Genomic DNA, 21,175 nt, shown 5'->3' on the forward strand with positions numbered 1-21,175 from the left:
ATGTAATACAAAGAGACAGTCTGGCATTAATTCCCTTTGTTTTGTTTTTTGGTTTTTTTTTCAGTCTTTTGTGTACAAGTGAAAAGCCTTCCTGGATAATTAAGACAGTGTCTGAAAATCACTGAGAATTACAGTATGCTGATTTTAAAGGTTCTAAGGATACTATTTCAGGTACTGATGCTTAGCTCTATAAAAAGAATAAGATAAAACAGTATTTTAACCCATGTTATACTAAGTAAGTTTATTACACACAGTAATATTTACAAGTTAAAATTTAACTGTAAAGTTTCTATTGTGGTTTTGTACTTCTATTTTTAAATAACTAGGCCCTGCATTAGGTAGCCCTACAACAAGTACAGGTCTCTGTGACTGCATTAGGAAACAGGCAGTACTCTTGTGTTACAACAAAACAGTTTATTTGTGATCAGTGTTTTATAGTCTATACATCCTTCACAAATTTAATTTTACATAATCGGATACTTCATTTAAAACGTAAGATTTAAGCTTCTACTTCTTCCCTATAACAGAAGGCTGGTATAAGTTATTTGAAAATGAGGTAACATTTCACAGAACATTTTTTCAAGTTTTAGAGAACTAAATTTGCATTTTGTTAAAATCAAAAAGTAGGAAAAAGATGTTTCTTTACAAATGACTTTGCTCAAGTATGTGTTCAAAGAAAACAGGATAAAAAGGCTTTTTTTCTTCTAACATTCTGTACTGTACTGTGTTGTTCAGTCAATAGGAATTAGCTTCTGCCATTTGCTAAAAGAATGAGTAGTGGGGAACAGGATATGTTGGGAATTTCATAACTGGTAACAGAACCATTCTCTTGGGTAAACCTACAGAGAGAAGAAAGGGAGAGGACTCCAAATAAGTTCAGTGATCCAAGAAAGTCAAATAAAAGCTTACAGTAGTGTTCTTATTAACCTTTTCCAGATGAGTCAGTCAATGTGATCTTAGGGTGCAGAGTCCCATAAACAAAAACACTTAAACACTTTGTAATATTTCAAACAGAAAATTAGCTTAAAGTTTGTTTTTATTTTTGTCCTGGTGTTTGATAAAATTAAAGTGAGCAGTATTTTCAAAAGTAGTGTATTTTGTTGAAGAGAGATTGGATTTGAATATCTATATCACAATCTTTACAATACTTGATCTCCACTACTTTGTTCTATACTGTAAGTTAATTTCATAGGTCAGTCACAATTGCAAATATAGACACACAATGCTGTGCATAGTAGATAATTCATAGGGAAGCTTTGCAGCAGTTTTGATAAACATCAGGTAGGATCAGTCAAAAAAAAAAGAAAACCCATAATTCTGTATCTGCTTCATTATTCTGCATTTGCTCTATTGTATTGAAGTGGCAAATCTGGAAAGATTAATATCTGCCCTATTTTGTGATTATTATAGCGTTCTTGTGGCCTCACAAACTTCTTCACGCTTAAATACTTTTTATAATGTTTCCTATTTAAATTCTAATATTTAACCTATGTATCCATTTAGAAATCACAAAGCAGCAACAGCAGGTATTCCAGAGCACCAGATGATCAAAGTGAAGTTTCCCAACATGCAAGAGCTTACAAAGGCAGAGACATGTTTACCTTACAGCCAAAAAGCATTATCCCAGTACTTCGCATCACAATCATAAGACAGTAAAAACAGAAACTCTTTATGTGAAAAATGGGGGCAGTCAAATTCACAATGCTTTGAAGTCAGTGATATATCACACGTACACAGTTCAGTGATTAAAATCCAGCCCCCAAAATAGACCATCATGAGAAAAAAAAATGGCAATAAGAGAATGAATGAATAAAGCAAAAAAAAAAAAAAAAATTGACAACAATTGTACTCTTGTCTTCAGCAGGGGAGAGGGATTTGTCTTATGTCACTATGTGTCTCTGCTTGTAAAAGATACCTGTATGCAGACACCACTCATCTTGGCGTTACAGCCAATGTCTATTGTTTGAAAACAACTGGGGTTTTTTTTTTTATAAAAAAAAACCTGTGCCATTAAGCTCTAAACTACATTTCCTTTCCCCTTCTCCCCACTGTCTCTTCGGGGAACAGCTGTTCCTTCTATTCACAGTAATGCCCCACGAAAGACACGGAATATATAGAATACGCTCCATGGGAAAGCATTACTGTGAGCTGCTGTTCTGTCCAAGTACTTAGCCAATCAATAGGGCAGGATTTTTACAACTAGAGAAGCTTGCTTTAATTTTGAAGGGAATTTCTCAGAGTAAGTACATCCATTGGCCCATTCTCTTGCCCCTTTCCACTGCAGAAATACAGAATAGGACCAGGTAGTATTAGTCAAACAACATAGGCATTTTCAGGAAGAGAGCAGCAGCATTCTTCCACTGTTTATAGCACATACCTCTAAAATAAAAGAAAGTAGTGAAATCAGTGTTTCAAAATATTTTATAATAGCATCAGGGAAGTTGGTATTGCCCAGCCTCTGCAAATTTGAGAGGAAAAAACATTAGGAATGCTACAAAAGCTGCAAATCAAATGCCAGCTTGCAAGTTCTTTTTTCCATATGAAAAACTGCGGGCCTGGAAATGTACTCAGTTTGTCATTTGAGTAGCAGGATTTTCTCCCTGTGACAGGGGAGAACAGTAGGACTAGTTCTGATAGACACAGTCTTGTTTTCTTTTGTGCCAGAACATATCACTGACTCCAAACCGCTTTGCTCCCATTGCCACATAAACCTCATTCAAAGTAACCAAAAGGGCCAGTTAGAGATAAATACGCTTTGTTAGTCTAGAATTAAAAAAAAAAAAAAAAAAAAAAAAAAAAGAGCTGGTGGGTAGGGAGGAGCTGAGGTAAGAAAAACCTTTCCATCTAAGTGCGGTGATTATTAGTTTATTTTACACTCTTCACAAAACCATTACTTTGCCAGCCTAATTTACCATGTTTCTTAGCAAAGAAAAGCTTTGAAACAAGTTATCATATCCTAGCTTCCTTGCAACCTGATTGCTAACAAGCTGCACAGAATCATTCTGCTTGTCCCAAAGAGCAATGTTTTAGCCTGCAGTTATATACATACATACATGTGTGTGTGTGTGTGTGTGTGTTTGTGTACATATATGTATGTATAGATCTTGATAGTACTGGACATTCTATACAGTTGATAGCATTAAAGGAGCTTTGTCCACGAGCTGTTTAAGCTTGTGAACAAACATTTTGCCAATGTTACTGTAATGTCATTTAGCTAAATATTGCTCAGAGATGCTGGAATAGGCCCTTCGGTAGTCTTTGAATGGAGCACAGATTGGCTGTAAAAAGTAAGAGAACTATTTAAATTCAGTTTCAGTATGAAAGGGAACAGGCAATTAAAACAAGCAGTCCTTCCACAAATCAGGCGAAGCATAGGCAAAAAAGCTACTCCAACCAAAAAAGAACCACAAGGTTATGGCATAAACGTGTTCTTGTCATGATTTAAGAGCTTTAATTTCTTTAAATTTCTCCTGCAAATCCTAAGCCAGCTTCTATACTTGGACTGCCACAATAGTCTACATCATTTCTAATTTGTTAAATATTGGGCTATACATACCGTAAGCTGGTGCAGCTGTACTGTACCCATATGGTGCTCCATAGCCTGCAATACAAACAGATGAGGGATGGGTTTCATTTCCTACAGTAATCCAAGGACTATCAGTGTTTGCACGCTAACACACAAGGACTATTTCTGGTACATGAGGTAGGAACATAGGAAAAAAACCTCACACGACTGCATCTAAACAGTGTTGAAAATACTAAAAATCTTTTGCAGAGTGGCATGAAGAACAAGCTACTCAACGCCCTTCTTACATCTCAGTATCAGAGAGTGAATTTCAATATTTCATTTCCTCAGCATTTTCTCTTAGTTGAAGCCCTGCAGTCTATACTGTCAGGGCGAGGAGCTAGAAAGAGTCAGTTAGAAGTCCAGTATTTGGACTAAAATACATGTATGGTTTAACGCAGAGAACAATCATTTTCTCAACATGCATTATACAAAGGGGATCTTAGAAACCTGTGGCAGATAATCACATCATCATCAGTAAAGCTTCTGTGACTTCTATAGCCTCTGCCATTTCTACAGCCAAAAGAAAATTTCACAAGGACATCTGAACACCCAGAGACGAACAGGCAACAGGCAAACCACTAGACATGGCTGTGGAGTGAGACAAAAAGGAACAGCAGTAACACTAATCTTGGTTACTATATCTTGATGGTTCATTAAAGTTTTACAGTTGTTTGTTTGTTGGTTGGTTTTTCTTCCTAGTGAGATCCTTTTTGTGCAGCACAAAAAGATTTTGAGAAGGATAGGGGACGAAGAGATAACCTGTGAAGGCCAAGACCAATAAAGCTTAACAACTACAATGACTGGGAAATTAAACCTCTTTCTGGAATAACTCCATGCTGGCAAGGAGCATGCCCCTGGTAGGTTAAAGTGTCTCATAAATGATTCCTCAGGCAGAAAGACAAGTTCCAAAAACAATGTTAACGTCCATTAAAAATGAATTACTTGTTTTTAATATTTATAATTACATCAACATACAGGAACAATGAAGATATCATGCTGTTGACTGTGCCAGGAGGCAAGTCTACCAAACAACAGGGCTGCACTATTAGCATGAGTGAATTGCTGAAGGATATAATTAGAGCTCATGCTGTAATCTGAAAACCCAAGCATGAAAAATATGAATTTTATTTTTTGGAGACTATTGGATTTGCTTTGATGGAGGAATCTCCAACACTTCTCATTCTTAAAGATTTGTGATCCTTATTCAAAGTATAAACAATGTCTAGCCTACCTCCACATGACACCTGCAAACCTCAGACACCTTGAAATTGTTGTCATAAGAACAACTGACCTTGAAAAATGAGTGAGGAAGTGAATACTTCATTAAAATTTTCTTGTGGATTGTAGTACCTTACCCTCTAGCTGCCTTTCATATCTACTTGCAACCAGCTGGATAAAAATCACTATTTTGTACTAGCCACTAGTAGCTGAGCACTTCACCTCTTCAAGCAGAAAGAGTTTTGCTTCTGATGGCTACAAATCTGCCCTGAGGAATGAGCAACAAGATATCCTGATGAGCAGCTTACCTGCTCTGTACAGCAAATACTAAGCATAAGTTGGAACCATAAGGCTGTTGGATTTTAAACGATGATTCTGATAATCAGAACAATGCAGCAGAGATAAAGAACATCAGGCAGATCTTTTGGTTTTTTTGGCCACTACAGCAGCTGCTAACATCCCCAGTTCTTGTGGAAAGTTTCAGGGAGCACAGTGACTCCAGAGCCAGCCAACTTAATCCGCACAGCTCCAGAACATACTGAAACAGGAGAGCAAGAGGTTGATGGGAAAGTCATTCCTAATGCTAAGTGGGACATCACCAAGGAGGTGCTTTAGCTAGGAGGAGAATTGATCATGCCATGGCAATGCTACGAAAGTGACAGATAACAGAACTGTAAAGCCAGGAAAGCCATCATGGGCTAACTGTGCTCATGGTCTGTGCACATAGAGGTTCAGGCTGCACACTTGAAAAGGACGTGTACTGCCAGTTTTTCAGGTCAGTGCACTATTCAGAGCCTCACGAATTCGCCCTTCTGTTTCATCTTGGATAATTAAAGCTGAAGAGATCACTTGCACAGATGAGTGACACACATGCAACAGAACATACCTACACACAATTAAAGCACTAGTTGTTTTGTGCCATGCCTTACCTGGTGTTATGTAGCCAGTTGCAGCAGCTGCCCCAACAAATGCCCCTCGTGTTAGAGCACCTCGTCCTCTGCCTCGAGCAGCCTGAACTGCTGCAGAAACAGCTGTATTGACAGCCCCTTTAGTCTGCTCAAGGTAATAAAAATAATAGCAATTCAGAATGTGAAAGTGTTCTCGGAACTACAAGTCCATATGTATTAAACCACCATCTTTCTTATTTCTCTTCAAACGTGCTTAATGCACAAGTCTTGTTAAAGGCAGAGTATGGAATGGGGAAGTACTATCCTAAAGCACTTAGGATTGACAGAAGCCAAGCAAGTCCCTCGAGTAAACAGGAGTCTTCCCAGTTCACTGACTGCATTGCCTAGGCAGCATACACTGCATCCAGGAGCCTTTCCACTTCCTTATAAGATGCGTCACCCCTCATCCACATTGCATTTCCTTCTGTCCTACCACTCTGAACCCGTGTAACTTGAGCAGGGCCAGGATTTGACCCAAACATCCTACCACAGGCTACCAAAACACGCATATTTACAGCTAGATCAGACTTTCCAGAAAGATGACAGACTTGACACAGTAGTCTTTGAAATCCAAATCTACACACCTTCCAGGACACCAGGTTTTCTGAGGAGGGAAATACTCAGAAAATACATGATTTGCTGGCAGTAGCTGCTATACATGTTGCATATTCTCGCTATATACTTTTAAATAGAAAAACATCTTTGTTAGATTATTGGTGGTTGTAATATAGGAATTACAGTTTTTCAGGGTTTTCATCTGGGCTGCTATGTTTAGTATCAGCTTTATAATCAATAGATTTCCTTTGTCCTCGGAGACCTTTTGTGATTGGGGGGGGAAAGGGGGAAGGTGTGCTATTTTTCTACTCTATTTTTTGACTCTTTCAAGTTACTAGGCTTCTTAGTCTTACTAAAGGGCAAGTTTTGGCAAGTTTTGAAGATTATAAATGTCCTCACCAGTTTTTAAAATGATGGTGTTCTCACCCGTACTACTTAAGTCCCAGTATCATCACTTTTGAGCAGATTTCTGCATTTTCTTTTTCTACTTTAATAACTGTTCCTTAATTACCTTTAGCTTCCGTCTGCTTAGCTTATAAGCATCTTCATTTTGCTCTCTTTTTTAAAAAAATACACTGCAGTTATAATAATCACCTCATGATAACACTGGACTGCTTTAACCTGATTTTTTCTGGAACACTACTTCCTTTTCACTTTGTCACCACCTACAAGCAAAAGAACTGAGACCACAGCAAAGAGCTATAGAAGCTGGCATCGCTTACTACATCAGAGCAAACCTTTTCTGTAAAACATGCCCCCTGGAAACACTGTAAATCATGCAAATCCAGATTTTCAAAGGCAAATTTGGCTGTTACTGCCATCAATGACCTACTGCAAAAAGGGAACAAGCGAACCAAAAATTAATAAGTAAATAAATAAATCATAATTTATTAAATGCCTGAATCAGAAACCATTTTTGTTATCTTAACTGCCTATGGAATGTTACCCTATGAGGTACTGCGGCTGTCTTTCACAGCTACTACACTTCTGACAGAAGCTGAAGTGTTGCTAATTGAAGATCAGTGAATCAGAGATAATGATAGCTACAGAACTAAGACAAAAATACAGTTCGCTGTTCATTTTTATGACTGTATTTTTTGATGCATTCTGTTTCATTATGAAAAGGCAAGAAAATCCTAATTTATTTGCACAAAAGATTCAAATTGTAATCCTCAGGGCTTATTTCTGACTGTAGTTGTCTGGAGGAGGAACACTTGATTAGTTTCTGCTCTGTTCAACATCTATCTCTTAATAGACTTGAGAGATCATCAGGGCTGTTAAATCTAATGAAGAGTGAGCTTTTTATTATGCAAGTCTTCCTCACCAAATAAAATACCTCATTTGAAAATTTCAGTGCAAAATTTAAATTTACTCTAGAACCTAGAGTTAATACCTTTTACTGGGCTATAAATCATTTATTCTCTAAATCTACCTATCTTACAAGATTAAGAACACACTATGTAGGGCTCTGGAAAACAAGAGACTTCTGCTTTGTCACTGATTGAACCTGATTATGTATCCTCCAGCAGATCAGCACCTCCTTTTTTTGTGCCCCCTCTCCTATCCTTATGACATTTCCTCTAGGTTAATTCCTTTACTAAGGAAAGCTTCCTTTATGTTCTTAGTACATGCACAGTAGGGTCCCAACTATAATCTTATACTGTTATATTAACAAGTATTATTATGGAGGAATAAAAACAGAAACGTTACAGTGTGTGCATAAAACAAGAGACTCAAATCATTTTTTTCATCTAGAAGATCCTTTATCATAAACAACCCAGACCTGTGCTAAACCAGGGTTGTTCTAAGTCAAAAAAACAACTTACCTGAGGAAGAATCTTCTTTTTCTTGTTGTTTGCGGCATTAGGCCCAGAAAACAGTTTCTCAAGTGCTGCTAATGCAGCACTTGCTTTTGCTACTTTCTTATTTGGGCCTGCACCTCTGAACTTCTGCCCATCTACTTCTACCTGAAAATTAAGACATAAGTTTATGTCTACTATTTATCCTATTGAATATACTATGCTGCACTTACTGCTCAGTGATGAGCCATCAAAAAAGAACTTCAGTAGTAAGACTACTCAGTGTTACATGTGGTTTTTATTGCTTCAAGATTATGAAGCTGGTAGAGAATATGTAAGTGATGATATGTAACACTGTGTAAGAGGATTAGGAATATATATGTACTTGAAACTACAAATGCAATTAAAAGAGGAATGCTTCATTTACTTGGAATGGAATACAGCCAGTGTGTTTGAGCCAGTAACTAAATACTGAAGCATTCTCAGTAAAGCACCTACTGACTGCACAACTCTGCTTCACTCACCTCCATCACAAAGCGCTTGTCGTGGCTTCCACCTGTCTCAGAGATGAGCTCATACTTCAGACCTCTTCTCTTTTCATTGAGCTCCATCACTGGGTTTTTGCCACTTGCAGTGAGTATAGGGCCCTGAGTTCTTACCTAAAGAGACATTTATGATGTTGCTTTATAGCTTTTATCTCTTCAAATGGCAGACAAGCATCTAGTCTTATGGCTTACAGCGTCATATGGCCAGCCACTTAGAGAATGCCACCATTATCACTTTGTTTCAAGCCTCTGCAATAGCTTGTTTTTCCCAGTATGTGGGCCTCAGCAGGCTTCCCTGGAACACACCTGTATCAGAGATAACACTGCCTTGGCTTCAGTGTAACAGGCTGCACTAGAATAGCAGATAGAAAGTCTCTTTCCTGAAGAATGGCAGAGGAACAAACAAATACTGTAAAAAACAGAAATCACACCCTCTTCATTTCTGTTCATAAGTGAGAGCTAGTTAGATGTCAGTGTCTTCTTGACTTGGTGTAGTGTCTGTACAACGCTGAACATCACAGTGGCTGCACTTGGAATTTCAACCCAGAGGGTATCCAAAGCAGAAACTGATGCCATGGTGTCAAGTTCCTTGAAAGCAAACGCTTTATTGCTAAAAGGAGAGATTAGCTTTCCCAACCTTGTACACATCTTTGCTGCTTGATCCAATTACATGCTGGCACTACTGAGCTCTACCTGCAGAAGTCTTAAGGCAGATGAATCTAGAAATATTTGGGAAGTGAGGAAGGTAGAGCTGAGATGCCCATGCACCAATATAACAGCCTGCATTACAGTGCACTGAGCACTGACATGAAAGACTGCTTACTAACAGATAGAGGAAGGAAATAAAAATGAAATTTTCAGTAGCAACTCCTGATTTTTGGATAACTAGTACTAGGACTTGCCCTTTGAAAGTAAAGTCCCATAAGAGTATAAACACAGAAACCTGAAATCACACAGCTTGAAAAAATCTTTGTTTTCTTAAATTCTTAACCAATTTTGTGAGTCTATAAATGTTTCTTTTAGTGGAAAATTAATGGGTCAGTTTGTTGAGCAGAAAATACCTCCATACACTCTTTCCCTTGGAAATGCCTTGGTGCACTAAATGAAGTGAGTTGTCAGGGATTATGCAACTGTCTGGTAATTAGGTTCCTTCCAACTAAAGAAATATATAGTTTAATGTATTGAGAAATATCTGAATAACAGAATGATTACTTAGATTTTCAGTATAAACCTCCCTTATATTTAGAAAAAAAGCATTGTATCTAAAAATAAACCAGGGATATACATCATTTTTTCTGTACAACCCCATGAGAGCTTGCCACAGAGCTATCAGGCAGACAAATTTACAAATTAGAGTGAGCTCTTTTCAGTACTTACACAGAATGCTTCTCTAAAATCCCTGGTGCCAATTATGAAAATCAGTCGAGGAAGTCAGGAAGAAAAAGGTGAAAATGATGAACTCTAAGTATTAGGTTAAAACCTCACAGTTTCTCAATTGTGAAAAGGAATAAATACCGGAAACACTGTAAGAAAACATTTAGTTAACGTACTACAGACCCTCATAGCTTGATTACTGGGGACATTCAACCAAAACTGCTCAAGTTACTGCAGTGTGATTTCAAGGAATACTCTTATTTCCCACAAATTTGGTGAGAAAACAAGCACAGCATGCTCCTTACAGCACCTTAGTTCAGCTACAAGTGCTAAAATTAAAGCAGATTACATTGAAATTGGAGCACTTTACATGCAGCTTTTTCTAGAACACTCAATTACATGGAAGTATTAGGTTTTACATTCCTTAATGCTGCCTAATCAATTTCTGAGTTTTCATTTGTCTTCATGTGTATCAGTTTAAAATACTATCTACATAACTATAACCTTTTGACATTGCAAATAGACTCTTGTTATAAAAGAGCAAATACCAAATTCAGATTACTAGAGGCACCAAAAAAATCAAGCTGTCCCACTCCTAAGCAGCACACGCAAGTAGAAAAAGTAGAAGAGACGATACTTTTGTTGAAGAGCTTATGGTCATAAGAGAAAGAGATAGTTACTCTGTCTTCAAGTTTAGGAAAGAAGGCACAAAGATTAAGTTACTTGCCCACAGTGACGCAAAGCCTATGGAAGATCTGGGACTTGAAATCAGGTGTCTTAATTCCTCATCCACTTACTACAAATGCCGTCTTTTTCCAGCAAAAACACTTGTGCTTTCAATGTAACGCTCACCTCTAGGGTAGTGGAGGTGTCAGCTGTGGAATTTCCAGTATTATTGCTTGAGATTGAAGACATTGTTTCATTTTTGCCTTCAGTATCTGATTTTTCATCAGAACTCACACATTCGACATCTGCATCAAAACCAGTTGGATACCCCATTGCTTGCAGAACCTACAACAAAACAACATGAAATGAAATGAAAAATAGGTAACAGTATAGAAACAAATAGAAGGCTGACCATAACACAAAAGAATGGCTATCTTACACTTTATAAAGGCAAATAACTTAAACTTTTGTCTTCTCCAGTGTTGAGAGCATGAGAAAAATGAGAAAAACACCAAAAGTGGAATTAACAGGAATTTTAGTAATTACTCATGAGCATCATTATCCATACTGAAAATTCTATGTAAAAATAATAGATTAAAATTCAAAAGCACATCCACTCCATGACACTGCTTAACAGTATGATAAAGAAATTCTTTTGCATAGTTTTTTCTCCCTCTGCCTGCCTCCTTCCTCCCCCCAACACTGTATATAGACAGATTAAGAGATTGACTATGGAGCAAACAGTACAGTCTACCTCATGAGCTTTAAAGCACTGCACTTATACAACATGTATACAAGATAGCTACCTCTAGAGTTTCCAAGGAAATGCAAATGACAGCCTGGACCCAAAGAGTATATAAAACATAACCAAGAAGTATAAGGTTGACAGTCTCTCTCTTGCTTGCATCTTTCAGAAACACCAGAGGACAGATCCTTCCAAAGGTATACAGGGAGCAAATTCAGGTATCCTGAGCTGAGATCTGACTGGTACCACGTCAAGGTGTAGAAATGCCTAGCTAACAGAGTAACAAACCACTTCACCTGCGCTAAGCTTACCTTTCAGCAAAGCACGTCACAGCTTCCATACTTTTTTCACAATGCTTACAACACCCAGCTTCATAGCAAACAGAAGTGTACTCTGATTAAGGCACTACTGAGCAGTTATGTCAAAAACATCCTCAATAAGGAAGCTCAGCCTTTCCTGTAGCCAACTCCCTGGCTTAGCTGTAACAGAGGTAGCAGAGAGGCCCAAAATAATCTGAAACCACGCTGAGGCTCCCATGAAAATTTAGTTCCGCGAACAAAATTTGCAGAAATTGCCATGTTGTTCCTACACAAAATTGAGAACTTTGCAGCTAATTCCAGACTCAGCTGGGAGAGAGTCATGTGGCACTTCTGGCTGCAATTTCAAGGCCTCTAATTTTTAAAAAAGTCAGATCCAGAATCTAAAACAGTCACATTAATCCTTCTTGAAATGCAAAAAGGCAGGGCCCAGACCTACCAGAAAACAAAAACAGCTAGTCTCTACCACGGTGCTCTTTTGTCCTTGGCTTGAAATACGGATGTTTTAAAGTGCAGGCCAGGATTTATGTCTATGTAAATTTAGAGAAAACATAGCTGGGTAGGCACCAGCACAGATCTGGTAGATGCAGGGGGGTTCAAGGACAGGAAAGTTACAGCTTTTCACAGCAAGTTTTGAATTATTTTTTAAGTAATTCTTCGGGGTAGGGAAGGGTGAGGGAGAAGCAAAATAAAAAGTATGGGAAAGACTGTCTGGAAGGACATACATGCAGAGATCTACACTTCCTGAGGAACAGCACATTCTCTCAAATACTTCTGGACACCTTGAACTTGAAAGTACATGGGACAATGGGATTTTCAAAACTGAAATCAAAAGCAGAAAGTTGCCAAATGAAGTTTGTAAAAAGGAAATTCTCACTCAAAGCGCATATAATGACAGATGGGTTTGTTCCTCTCACAAGTGCAGTTCTGTTAAAAAGAGACTCTCTTTTTTGCATGAATTGTCTGTAGAGGACTCCTTCCATTTTTTCCAGACCCACCAGGCTAGATCTGTTGCAAAAGTTTGAACTGTCTTGATGCAGTACAAGGATGTTTGTGTCAAACATTCAATTACTGCTTTACAGACGTAAGCGCTGTCCTGTAGAATGCCTACAAGAAGCAATCATGGATTGACCAGTAGTTAAATAAAACTATTTGCTTACTGAAGGATTTGACTGGAAACAAGTAACTTATTTACAATAGGCCTCAATGTGCTATAGTGCTTCCCAAACTCTGTAGAGACTGTTTCAAGAAACTTGCAACCCAGGACAGGGACAGACACAGAGGGATAAGAAAAGAGGGAGCCACCATCATGGTGTTTTCTAACCAAGAAAAAGAAGGAATGGAACAGAACAAAACTGACACTCTCCCCATCATATAACTTAACACCATCTTCCATCCATTGTCACAGGAATTGACTTGCAGAGCCATGCAAAATTTTCTTCTACATTTCTGCACTATCCTCTTCCTCTTGTCTAAATCCAGTCATGATCATTGAACAATGCCCAGCTAGGTATTAAATCAGCAGTTGGTAGCTCTGCTTCATCCAAAAAAAATTTTTTTTTTTTTTTTGAGTTCGAATATTGCTTATATTCCATGCCATTGAGGCTGCCTTACCTTCACTGCCACATGGAGCTTGGCTGTTTTCTTAGAAGGTCCTGATGCTTCATATGTCGTACCATCAACATCTACAGACATTGTGAAGACTGGGGCGTGGACTGGACCAGACTGTGACAGCAGCTTATACTGAAGCCCTGGTCTGATTTGGTTCAGTCTCATCAGAGCATTCATAAGATCTATTGCTTTGCTGTCTAGTACTGGTACAAGATAGGAGAGGGGGAGGGAGGAGAGAGGAGAAATGAACAAAATGAGATGAACAGAAAAATGAAACAGTTTGTGTTTAAGTGCCTTCCATCTGTATAAAATAATGAAACAACCCCTCAGCTCTTCAGAGGTTGAAGATAATGATAACATTTGACTATGTTTTTAATAACCCATTCAATAAACTTTTAATAAGCCTTTTAATAAGCTATAATTACCCATCTTTTGATATTGCTAACAGAATTCTTTTGCAACTAGTTATATTCTTCGTGGCTACTACAAAAGAAATAACAAGTTTTATAGATTGTGAGGAACCTCATACAGAATTGGCACCTAAGTACATAATGAAAACAGCCATCAGAACTAACTGGAACCCAGTGATACTTAGAAACTTCTAGTCTGTGCATATATTAAATGTCAATGTTTTGTAGATTAAACATCTTCATTTTCTTGTGGGAAGTCTTGAGCTAACAATGGCTATCCTAAGGAGGAGAAGAGCATGAAAAGGAAAATCTTCTTTCAGCAAAGTCATTGCAATATTTTGAAAAAGCACTGCTGGGATGGCATCAATAAAATACTTCAGCTGTTAGGGCAACCTAAATTTTACGGTGGTCTGCTGGGTAATCTCATTTAAAATGCAAATCATTCAGTTAGCAAAACATGTCAGAGGAAATTCAGATGCACAATGAGATGCATTTGATGTTCTGAATACAGGGTGATAGAGACAACATTTTTTGTTCCAAAGGCTTTTTCACGTGCTATTCCATACCAACACAGAAGTTTCAAAGCAGTTCCCAGTGTACAACAGATCTTTGAAAAGAGAATGGAGAATGTTGCACTTACTTTTCCTCAAATTACGCTTCATCTTTTTATTTGGATCTTTATCATCCCCAACACCATCTTCAAATGGTCTCTTGAGAGCAGATGAGCCTGTACCTAGGGTATAAATTTCCTTATAATATGGATATGCCATTAGAAAAACAAAATTCCATAGTGTGAGTCTGGTTTGTCCTATTACTCTTCCTTGCATGTTTGTAACTATGAAAAGTATTTAACCAGCAATCATCTGTATTTAAACATTTAAATTGTTATATCTAAGTTAATACTAGCTTCCTAGTCACAGTACAAAGCCATGCGATATGTCCACAGTTCCAATATTACTTATGATATAAGCAGTGTAAACTTTGCAATAATGTTGGCCACCCAGTTCATAATGTTAGATACAGGTGACTGATACACTGAACATCATTAGAAATAGTTGAAATATCGGTATTAAGTCAATGAATTTAAGTAAAACTGTTGGACTAATTTTCATCCCAACCTCTGCATGCCACTTGAAGTAGCAAAAGATCCGCAGAAGTCATCAAATGTTGACTTCGTATTTCTGCAGGTCAAGATGTATTGGAATGAAGGATAGCTTGGCCTTGCTAGTAAATATTAGTGTGCAGTTCCAGTTTCCTTAATATTGTATATATTGTTATTCTATGTCTAATATGTATCTGTCCATACAAACATAAGGATGCTGATGAGGTCATTGATAAAAACTAGTGAACAAAACATTCCACATATCCCTCTCATCCAATCTCACCTGCTCTTGACAATATCCCTCTCATCCAATCTCACCTGTTCTTGACAAGCTAACTTAAACTGAAGTACACAACCTGCCTGGTTTTTAAGTCTGAGAAACTTGGTCAATAATACTCAGCATCCATCAGATAAAAAACATCTGTATCCATCACTTGCCATAACAAGAATAAAGTCTTTGCAACAGTCAATGTCACTGGATTAATAATCTCAGTTAAAATAAAAGGCTTAATTTGCCTCATCATGGTCAAACAAAAAATAACATTTCTGTGACAGTGTTCTATCACTAAAGACATCATCTCTAAATTATGAAATAACTGAACATACTGATGAATAGGCTTTATTAATTTAATTAAATCTGGTTTCATCAGACCCTTTTAACCCAGTGTGCGGCTAACCCAGTATTCATGGCTTTGTAGTGAATACTACAAAAGTATTTCTTGTCATGCTTTAGAAAAAGATACTTCTGAACTTAGGTGGCTTTATGTCAGGAGAAAAATTTCTGACTTCTCTAACTCTGTCTAGAACATCTCTGATATCTAAATCTCCAAGCAGGCGAGACAGATTGAGCTGGAAAGAAGATACTCCAGCATACTGCTAGAAAAGTGTTTTGAAATTAAAACCCATCCTTAAATCTGTTGTTCTTAAAGATGAAAGAAAAAAAAGATCTTCCCTTCATATTAAGTTACTTGAGAAAAAAGAAGACTACAACACAATAGCTAAAGGCATTAAATGAATGTTTAGCATACTAATAATATATTTAATATTTGTTCCATTTCTGCAAATATCATTTAAAATGAAATTCTTGTATCTTCTCTTATTTTCTCTGGAATTGCTTATTTTAAGTTTGCAGCTCAGATTGTGTGATTTATTGTTTTTCACATTTACTCTAAGGTCAGAACTGTAGTAATACTGTTCTTTCACAAAATAAACATGGAAAGTTATTTCTGTTAGATTTATACTGTTTCTAAGAGGAACTCTTTAGATTAGATCTTATGATGGACACTCATCTAGTTACATGTTTTTTGACCAGCCTAACGTCTCTTCCTCCCCAGTATGAGAATTATAAATATTATTTTTATTCTTTAGGCCCTAAGGGACTTTATGCTTAAAGAAAATCATACACTACACCCTAGTTAAGTTTTTCTTGCTGCTACTCATTGGTTTTTCTCTAGAACAGAACTTTTAAATTTTCCCTTAATGAAATAATTTACTAAAACCAACAACAAACACAGAGAAAAGTCTTCATCTTACACACACACACAGAGCACATAACTGAAAGGAATTTCACCAATTCCAAATTAATTCCTACTTTAGTTCCCAATTAGTGTTTCTTGGAGCAAACAATACCTACCTTCTTTATCAGTTACTGACCAGGAATATTTCTGAAATGACTTATTTGATGGGAGGGGATCCATTTCCAAAACTTTATAGATCTGACCGAAGGCTGATAATCTGAGTGCATGCTATAAAATGAAATAGAAGTGAGAGTTACATCATAGCACTATTTATCTCAGGTGTCTAAGTTTATAAATAAGGTTGTAGACACAAAACCAGCATTTCTTCTATGAGGAATGATAGCTATAGAAAGCGTTAATTTCCAAAAATTTTAAATTAATTCCTGTAATACAAAGTGCAGGTCCCACTGACTGGAAGCCTGTTCAAGGGCCATATGCCACGAGCACTTGAAGTGGGATGCAGGTGGTGCTCAGACATTAGGTTGCCTTCTGCAACAGTTACATTTCATCCATTTTTAACTCTTGTGCTCATAAACTATCACTTAATCTTTCCAAGGCAGGAGACTGGATGAACCGTCATGAGTGTCACTAAAAGAAGCCATTCAGGGCAGAGAATAAGCTGAGTTAATGAGTGAAATCTTCACTGTTAAAATATATAGTTCCTTTGAAGTACAGGTTTTCTACCTGAGCGCTGTGTGTAATGGCTTCTTTTTGCTGAACTGTCATATAACACAAAGCATCTGTTGGCTCTCGTTCACAGGGATCATGCAGACCAGGGCCTCCTGGGAGGGGAAGAGGCAAAAAATATTGTTCAGAATAAACGCAGTATGACTATAAGGATTGCCAGATACTGCAACAATTAATTTCCATCGTCAGAGTATAAAGAACACCTCTTTCAATAAGATTCAAACATACAAAGCAAACTAACTCTTAAGATTTTACCCGTTAGAAGTGAGGCCACAGAACACATTAAGCTCAACACTGCATGCATATAACAGCATAAATTAAAAGCAGTAGGTTTAAAAAAAAAAAGAAAAAGGGGGAAAAAAGGATAGGCACGTTGATTTCAGCAAGTCTATAGAAACTAGCTAGTCATTAGGTCCATTTATTTCTTTGCAACCTTCTAGTGAGATGGGAATCATTTATAAGCTCACCTAGCATTCCTTATTAACTTCTGCATTGGAATTACAACCTTACAACTCCCTTTCTCTTTTAACTTTAAACAAGTATCCATTCATTTAGCTCCGCTGCAGGTTGGAGTGCTTACAGCAGGCATTTCTCATCTACTCGTACATTAGCAAAATGTTAAATAGAATTGGGCTGCCTGATCAATCTTTTGTAATGCTAGAGTTAATACGGTCCCTTACCAGGAAGCAGAATTCCAGATGCCAAACACTCCATCACTCGTCGTAATGCTTCCCCAGCACCCAAAGGTCTATTACAAGTACCTATAGATTTTTCACATATAAGCTCGAGTGGCTAGAAAACATTAAAATATGATTAGTATGGACACAAGCATAATGAAACTGCAGTTAAATACAGTGGGGTACAGAGGAAGAATATTCACATCAGCTTACTTTAGTTTTAATCCACTACAGGTCTAAGAGATAGAGATCCCAGAGGACAGTTCAGGGCACTTACACTTGTTCCCTGGGATTCCACTACAAATCCAAGAGGATTTGCAAGCCCCACAACGTTATGTCTGTTTTCATGCTACTTGTACATCTCACAGACTGACTGAATGAACATTCATAGTATTTACTTCTTACAAGCAGTTTTCTAATCAGGTAAATTAGTGGAGAGTAGAAGGAAAGGGAGACTTACAGGGCAGATTCTTACAGTGCACTGTTAGCCCTAGTCCAGGCACTGCTGCAATCCTCAGATGATCTGAGATGTATGACAAAGCTGCCTCCAACTCTTTCTGTACTTACCCATCCTTTGAGTGGTGCCCATGTGGGGACTCTGTTGCACAAATCCCGTAGAATACGAAGGACAATTACACATGATTTTAGTCCATTTGCCCTGGCCTAAAACAAACAAAATGGTTCCAATACACCTGCAAATACCTAGCCTTCATTTGCTTTTCTTTTTAAATGCACAGAGTCCATGGATAGATTCTTTTTTATGATTATTACTTAATGCTTAATCAGCTTCATGCAAAATAAAGGCAGTTATATAAAGTACAATACTTCATTTTATAGAAGGACATACAGAAAAGGAAGCAAAATGTCAAGATTGCTTTTGTAGCCTCATGAAAACTCTAGACCAGTTGGCTATCTACCTATGAAGTTTTTCCTTGTACAGTATAGCACTGAGTTCAGAATTCTAGACCCTTGCTCTATTAGGGACTAATCAGAAATTAAAGAGGCATTAAAATTAAGTGTCTCATATTAAACCTCATAAGGCTACAATAACAACAAGGTAAGAACAAATAGCCAACCTGAAACCATTTGGCGTGCCGCAGAGACGCCAAGGCCTCCAGGCATTTCTGCCTGTCCAATAAGTCCGGAGGATCTTTCATCGCAACATTATCTACTGGTAAAAATGGGATAAAAAGAGACAGATACAATTTGACCAAGGGGTTTCTGTCACAATACATAAAGAGCGGCAGCATCTCAATGAGATAATAAGACTCCCAGAATTTAAGTGCACTGTGTTATTTAATTTAAACAAGCCATTAAAGGTAGTAAATGTGCACATGTGCAACAGAAGCAAAGGCATTCAATCCTTGTAAAATAATAGTAATAATAAAAAAAGATGGCCACTGCTACAGACAATCTGGGATCTTATTAAAAATGCAGAACACATTTCAGGGCAGAAAATAGCTATATAGCACTTATTTGTGTTTTTTTTCTCTTCTTTTCCTTCTTTGTGACTTTTATTCCAAGTGCATAAAAATGCCATAGAATTTCAAACCTTTTCAAAAAGGGAAAGATATTACTGAGAGAGAGTGAAAAAAAATTATATAGAGAAAGTACTCAGAGTATATTTGAAATAATTTTTCTTCAACAGTATTAACAAATGTATCCACATTAAAGAAAAATATAAAAAATGCCAATAAGCAGTTTGATTAATTTTTCATATAACCAGAACATATGAAAGAAGAAAATAAGTTTGAGAACTTCCAAAGTATTAAGATATTTGTGGTATAGTCCCCTCTTGTAAAAATCTGCTCTTCTCAACAAAAATTGATGAAAAAATTCAAAGAAGGATTTGAGAGACAAGACACTGAAGTCTTCTGTTGAGGTTTACACTTTTTTTCTTTTTTTTTTTCTTTTTCTTTTTTTATCCAGCATGCAATAAACTGCTTTTAACAATAACTATTCTATATTGAGGGACGTTATATAGCAGTCCTCTCTTCTCTGATTCTTTATATTTTTTTGAGAATCATAACAACTGATTAGTGTCCAGATTCTCTGAAAACTATACAAATGACAGATTTTGCATATCTCCAGGATCAGATTTAAAAGACTTTAGATTTTAGCTGACAAACAGATTGAAGAACTAAATGAATCTGTGGTTCATCTAAAAGCTTGAGGAAGTTACTCTCCTAAGGATACACAATTACTTCTTATTTCAAAATAAAGAATTTGGAAAATAGTGTTTTCATTATTCATAACAGACATTTCTCCAGAGATCTATGCAGGTCTGACTGAAATATAGTAGTCAGTCCAAATTGAAGATTATGCTAGATAAGCAAAATCCAGTACTCAGCAAAACATAAAAATATGCAGGACAAGTAGGGAGAAAAAAGTATGATCATTGTGTACAAATATACAATTTGTTAGTAACATTTCAAAATACATTTTCATAATTATTCTGGATAGTATTGGTTGCAAATATAATTACATCTTCAGCGTTGAAGTTACTTCACCCCCTATGCCATTCAATAGGAAGGTTATTTTGGTAAAAGCACATTATATTATGGTGGATAAAAGAGCCCAGAATAAAAAACAGTGTAAAATTGAACAGAAAGAGGCATCTTGCCTGACAGTTCATAGCTGCAGCTTGCTTCTGCTGGTTCTGCTGTCAGCAGAGTATTTAAGTGCTATAAGCGTATTTTCTGACCCCGATGAACTTCACAGCAGATATTTGCATTGTTTTTTTTTTTATTGCCCTTGTAACAGCATTACAATACTGAGATTAATCACACCTTGTCCCTATTCTCCAAATAAAAGCTGCAAAGTTTTAAGGATTTCTATGAGCATGAAAGGTCACTTTGGAACAGAAGATTGCTTCTAAATTTTCTTTGCAGTTTCATTATTTTCAGGAGTAATATTTTGTGGAACACAATTACTAGATGTACATCTATTTAAGTAGTTCTACAATAAAACTTTTTATTATGACAATATAAACATCTGCTTAAAGCTCATGTATTATATAAAACAGCTACTGTCAATGAATGATCAGAATCTTATTTTAAAACGTTAGAAATGGCAAAGGTGACTGATTGCAAAATCATTCTTTTTTTGCAATGAAGCTGAATCATCAAATCTGTAAGGACTTTTGCTTACTATTGCATAAGAATTTGCTAAAGTATGTTGCAGTTATTGAGGAATAATCCAATTTTGCCTTTAAATTACAAAAAGAATATGCATCAGCTGTTATGCACGTGAATGAGAAGGCTTTTCTGCTCTCATTAATTTTTTGTTTTCAATAGGCTAAAATCCTACTTTTGCAGTAGGATTATGGCTGTTTCCAAAGGTCTAAATTACAAGTCTCTTGGAGAATTCTGTCAATTGCAAACTCAGTACAAGTGTCTTGAGCACCTTTTGTAGATGCTGCAGTCAGCCAACTTTTG

The 21,175-nt window shown here is 36.9% G+C and overlaps 1 protein-coding gene across 5 annotated transcripts in view; it reads right to left on the reverse strand.

The window, feature by feature from the left end:
* Nucleotides 1-221: 221 nt before the first annotated feature.
* The window catches only part of STRBP (spermatid perinuclear RNA binding protein), a 68,259-nt gene continuing 47,305 nt past the window's right edge, over nucleotides 222-21,175 (reverse strand). For 4 of the 5 annotated variants that reach the window (XM_062590665.1, XM_062590663.1, XM_062590662.1 and 1 more), the window contains 13 exons: nucleotides 18,815-18,909; nucleotides 18,306-18,401; nucleotides 17,742-17,853; nucleotides 17,059-17,156; nucleotides 16,491-16,602; nucleotides 14,396-14,488; nucleotides 13,349-13,548; nucleotides 10,859-11,017; nucleotides 8,612-8,746; nucleotides 8,115-8,255; nucleotides 5,716-5,839; nucleotides 3,557-3,601; nucleotides 222-839 (listed from right to left, as the gene is read on the reverse strand). In XM_062590665.1, coding sequence (XP_062446649.1) covers nucleotides 763-839; nucleotides 3,557-3,601; nucleotides 5,716-5,839; nucleotides 8,115-8,255; nucleotides 8,612-8,746; nucleotides 10,859-11,017; nucleotides 13,349-13,548; nucleotides 14,396-14,488; nucleotides 16,491-16,602; nucleotides 17,059-17,156; nucleotides 17,742-17,853; nucleotides 18,306-18,401; nucleotides 18,815-18,909 — 1,487 coding nt within the window. In that variant the 3' untranslated portion in view covers nucleotides 222-762. The remainder of the gene's footprint in view (nucleotides 840-3,556; nucleotides 3,602-5,715; nucleotides 5,840-8,114; nucleotides 8,256-8,611; nucleotides 8,747-10,858; nucleotides 11,018-13,348; nucleotides 13,549-14,395; nucleotides 14,489-16,490; nucleotides 16,603-17,058; nucleotides 17,157-17,741; nucleotides 17,854-18,305; nucleotides 18,402-18,814; nucleotides 18,910-21,175) is intronic. The other variant, XM_062590666.1, reaches the window with a different exon arrangement.

This window comes from Rhea pennata, chromosome 18 (genome assembly GCF_028389875.1).
Source record: "Rhea pennata isolate bPtePen1 chromosome 18, bPtePen1.pri, whole genome shotgun sequence".
Lineage (NCBI taxonomy): Eukaryota > Metazoa > Chordata > Aves > Rheiformes > Rheidae > Rhea > Rhea pennata.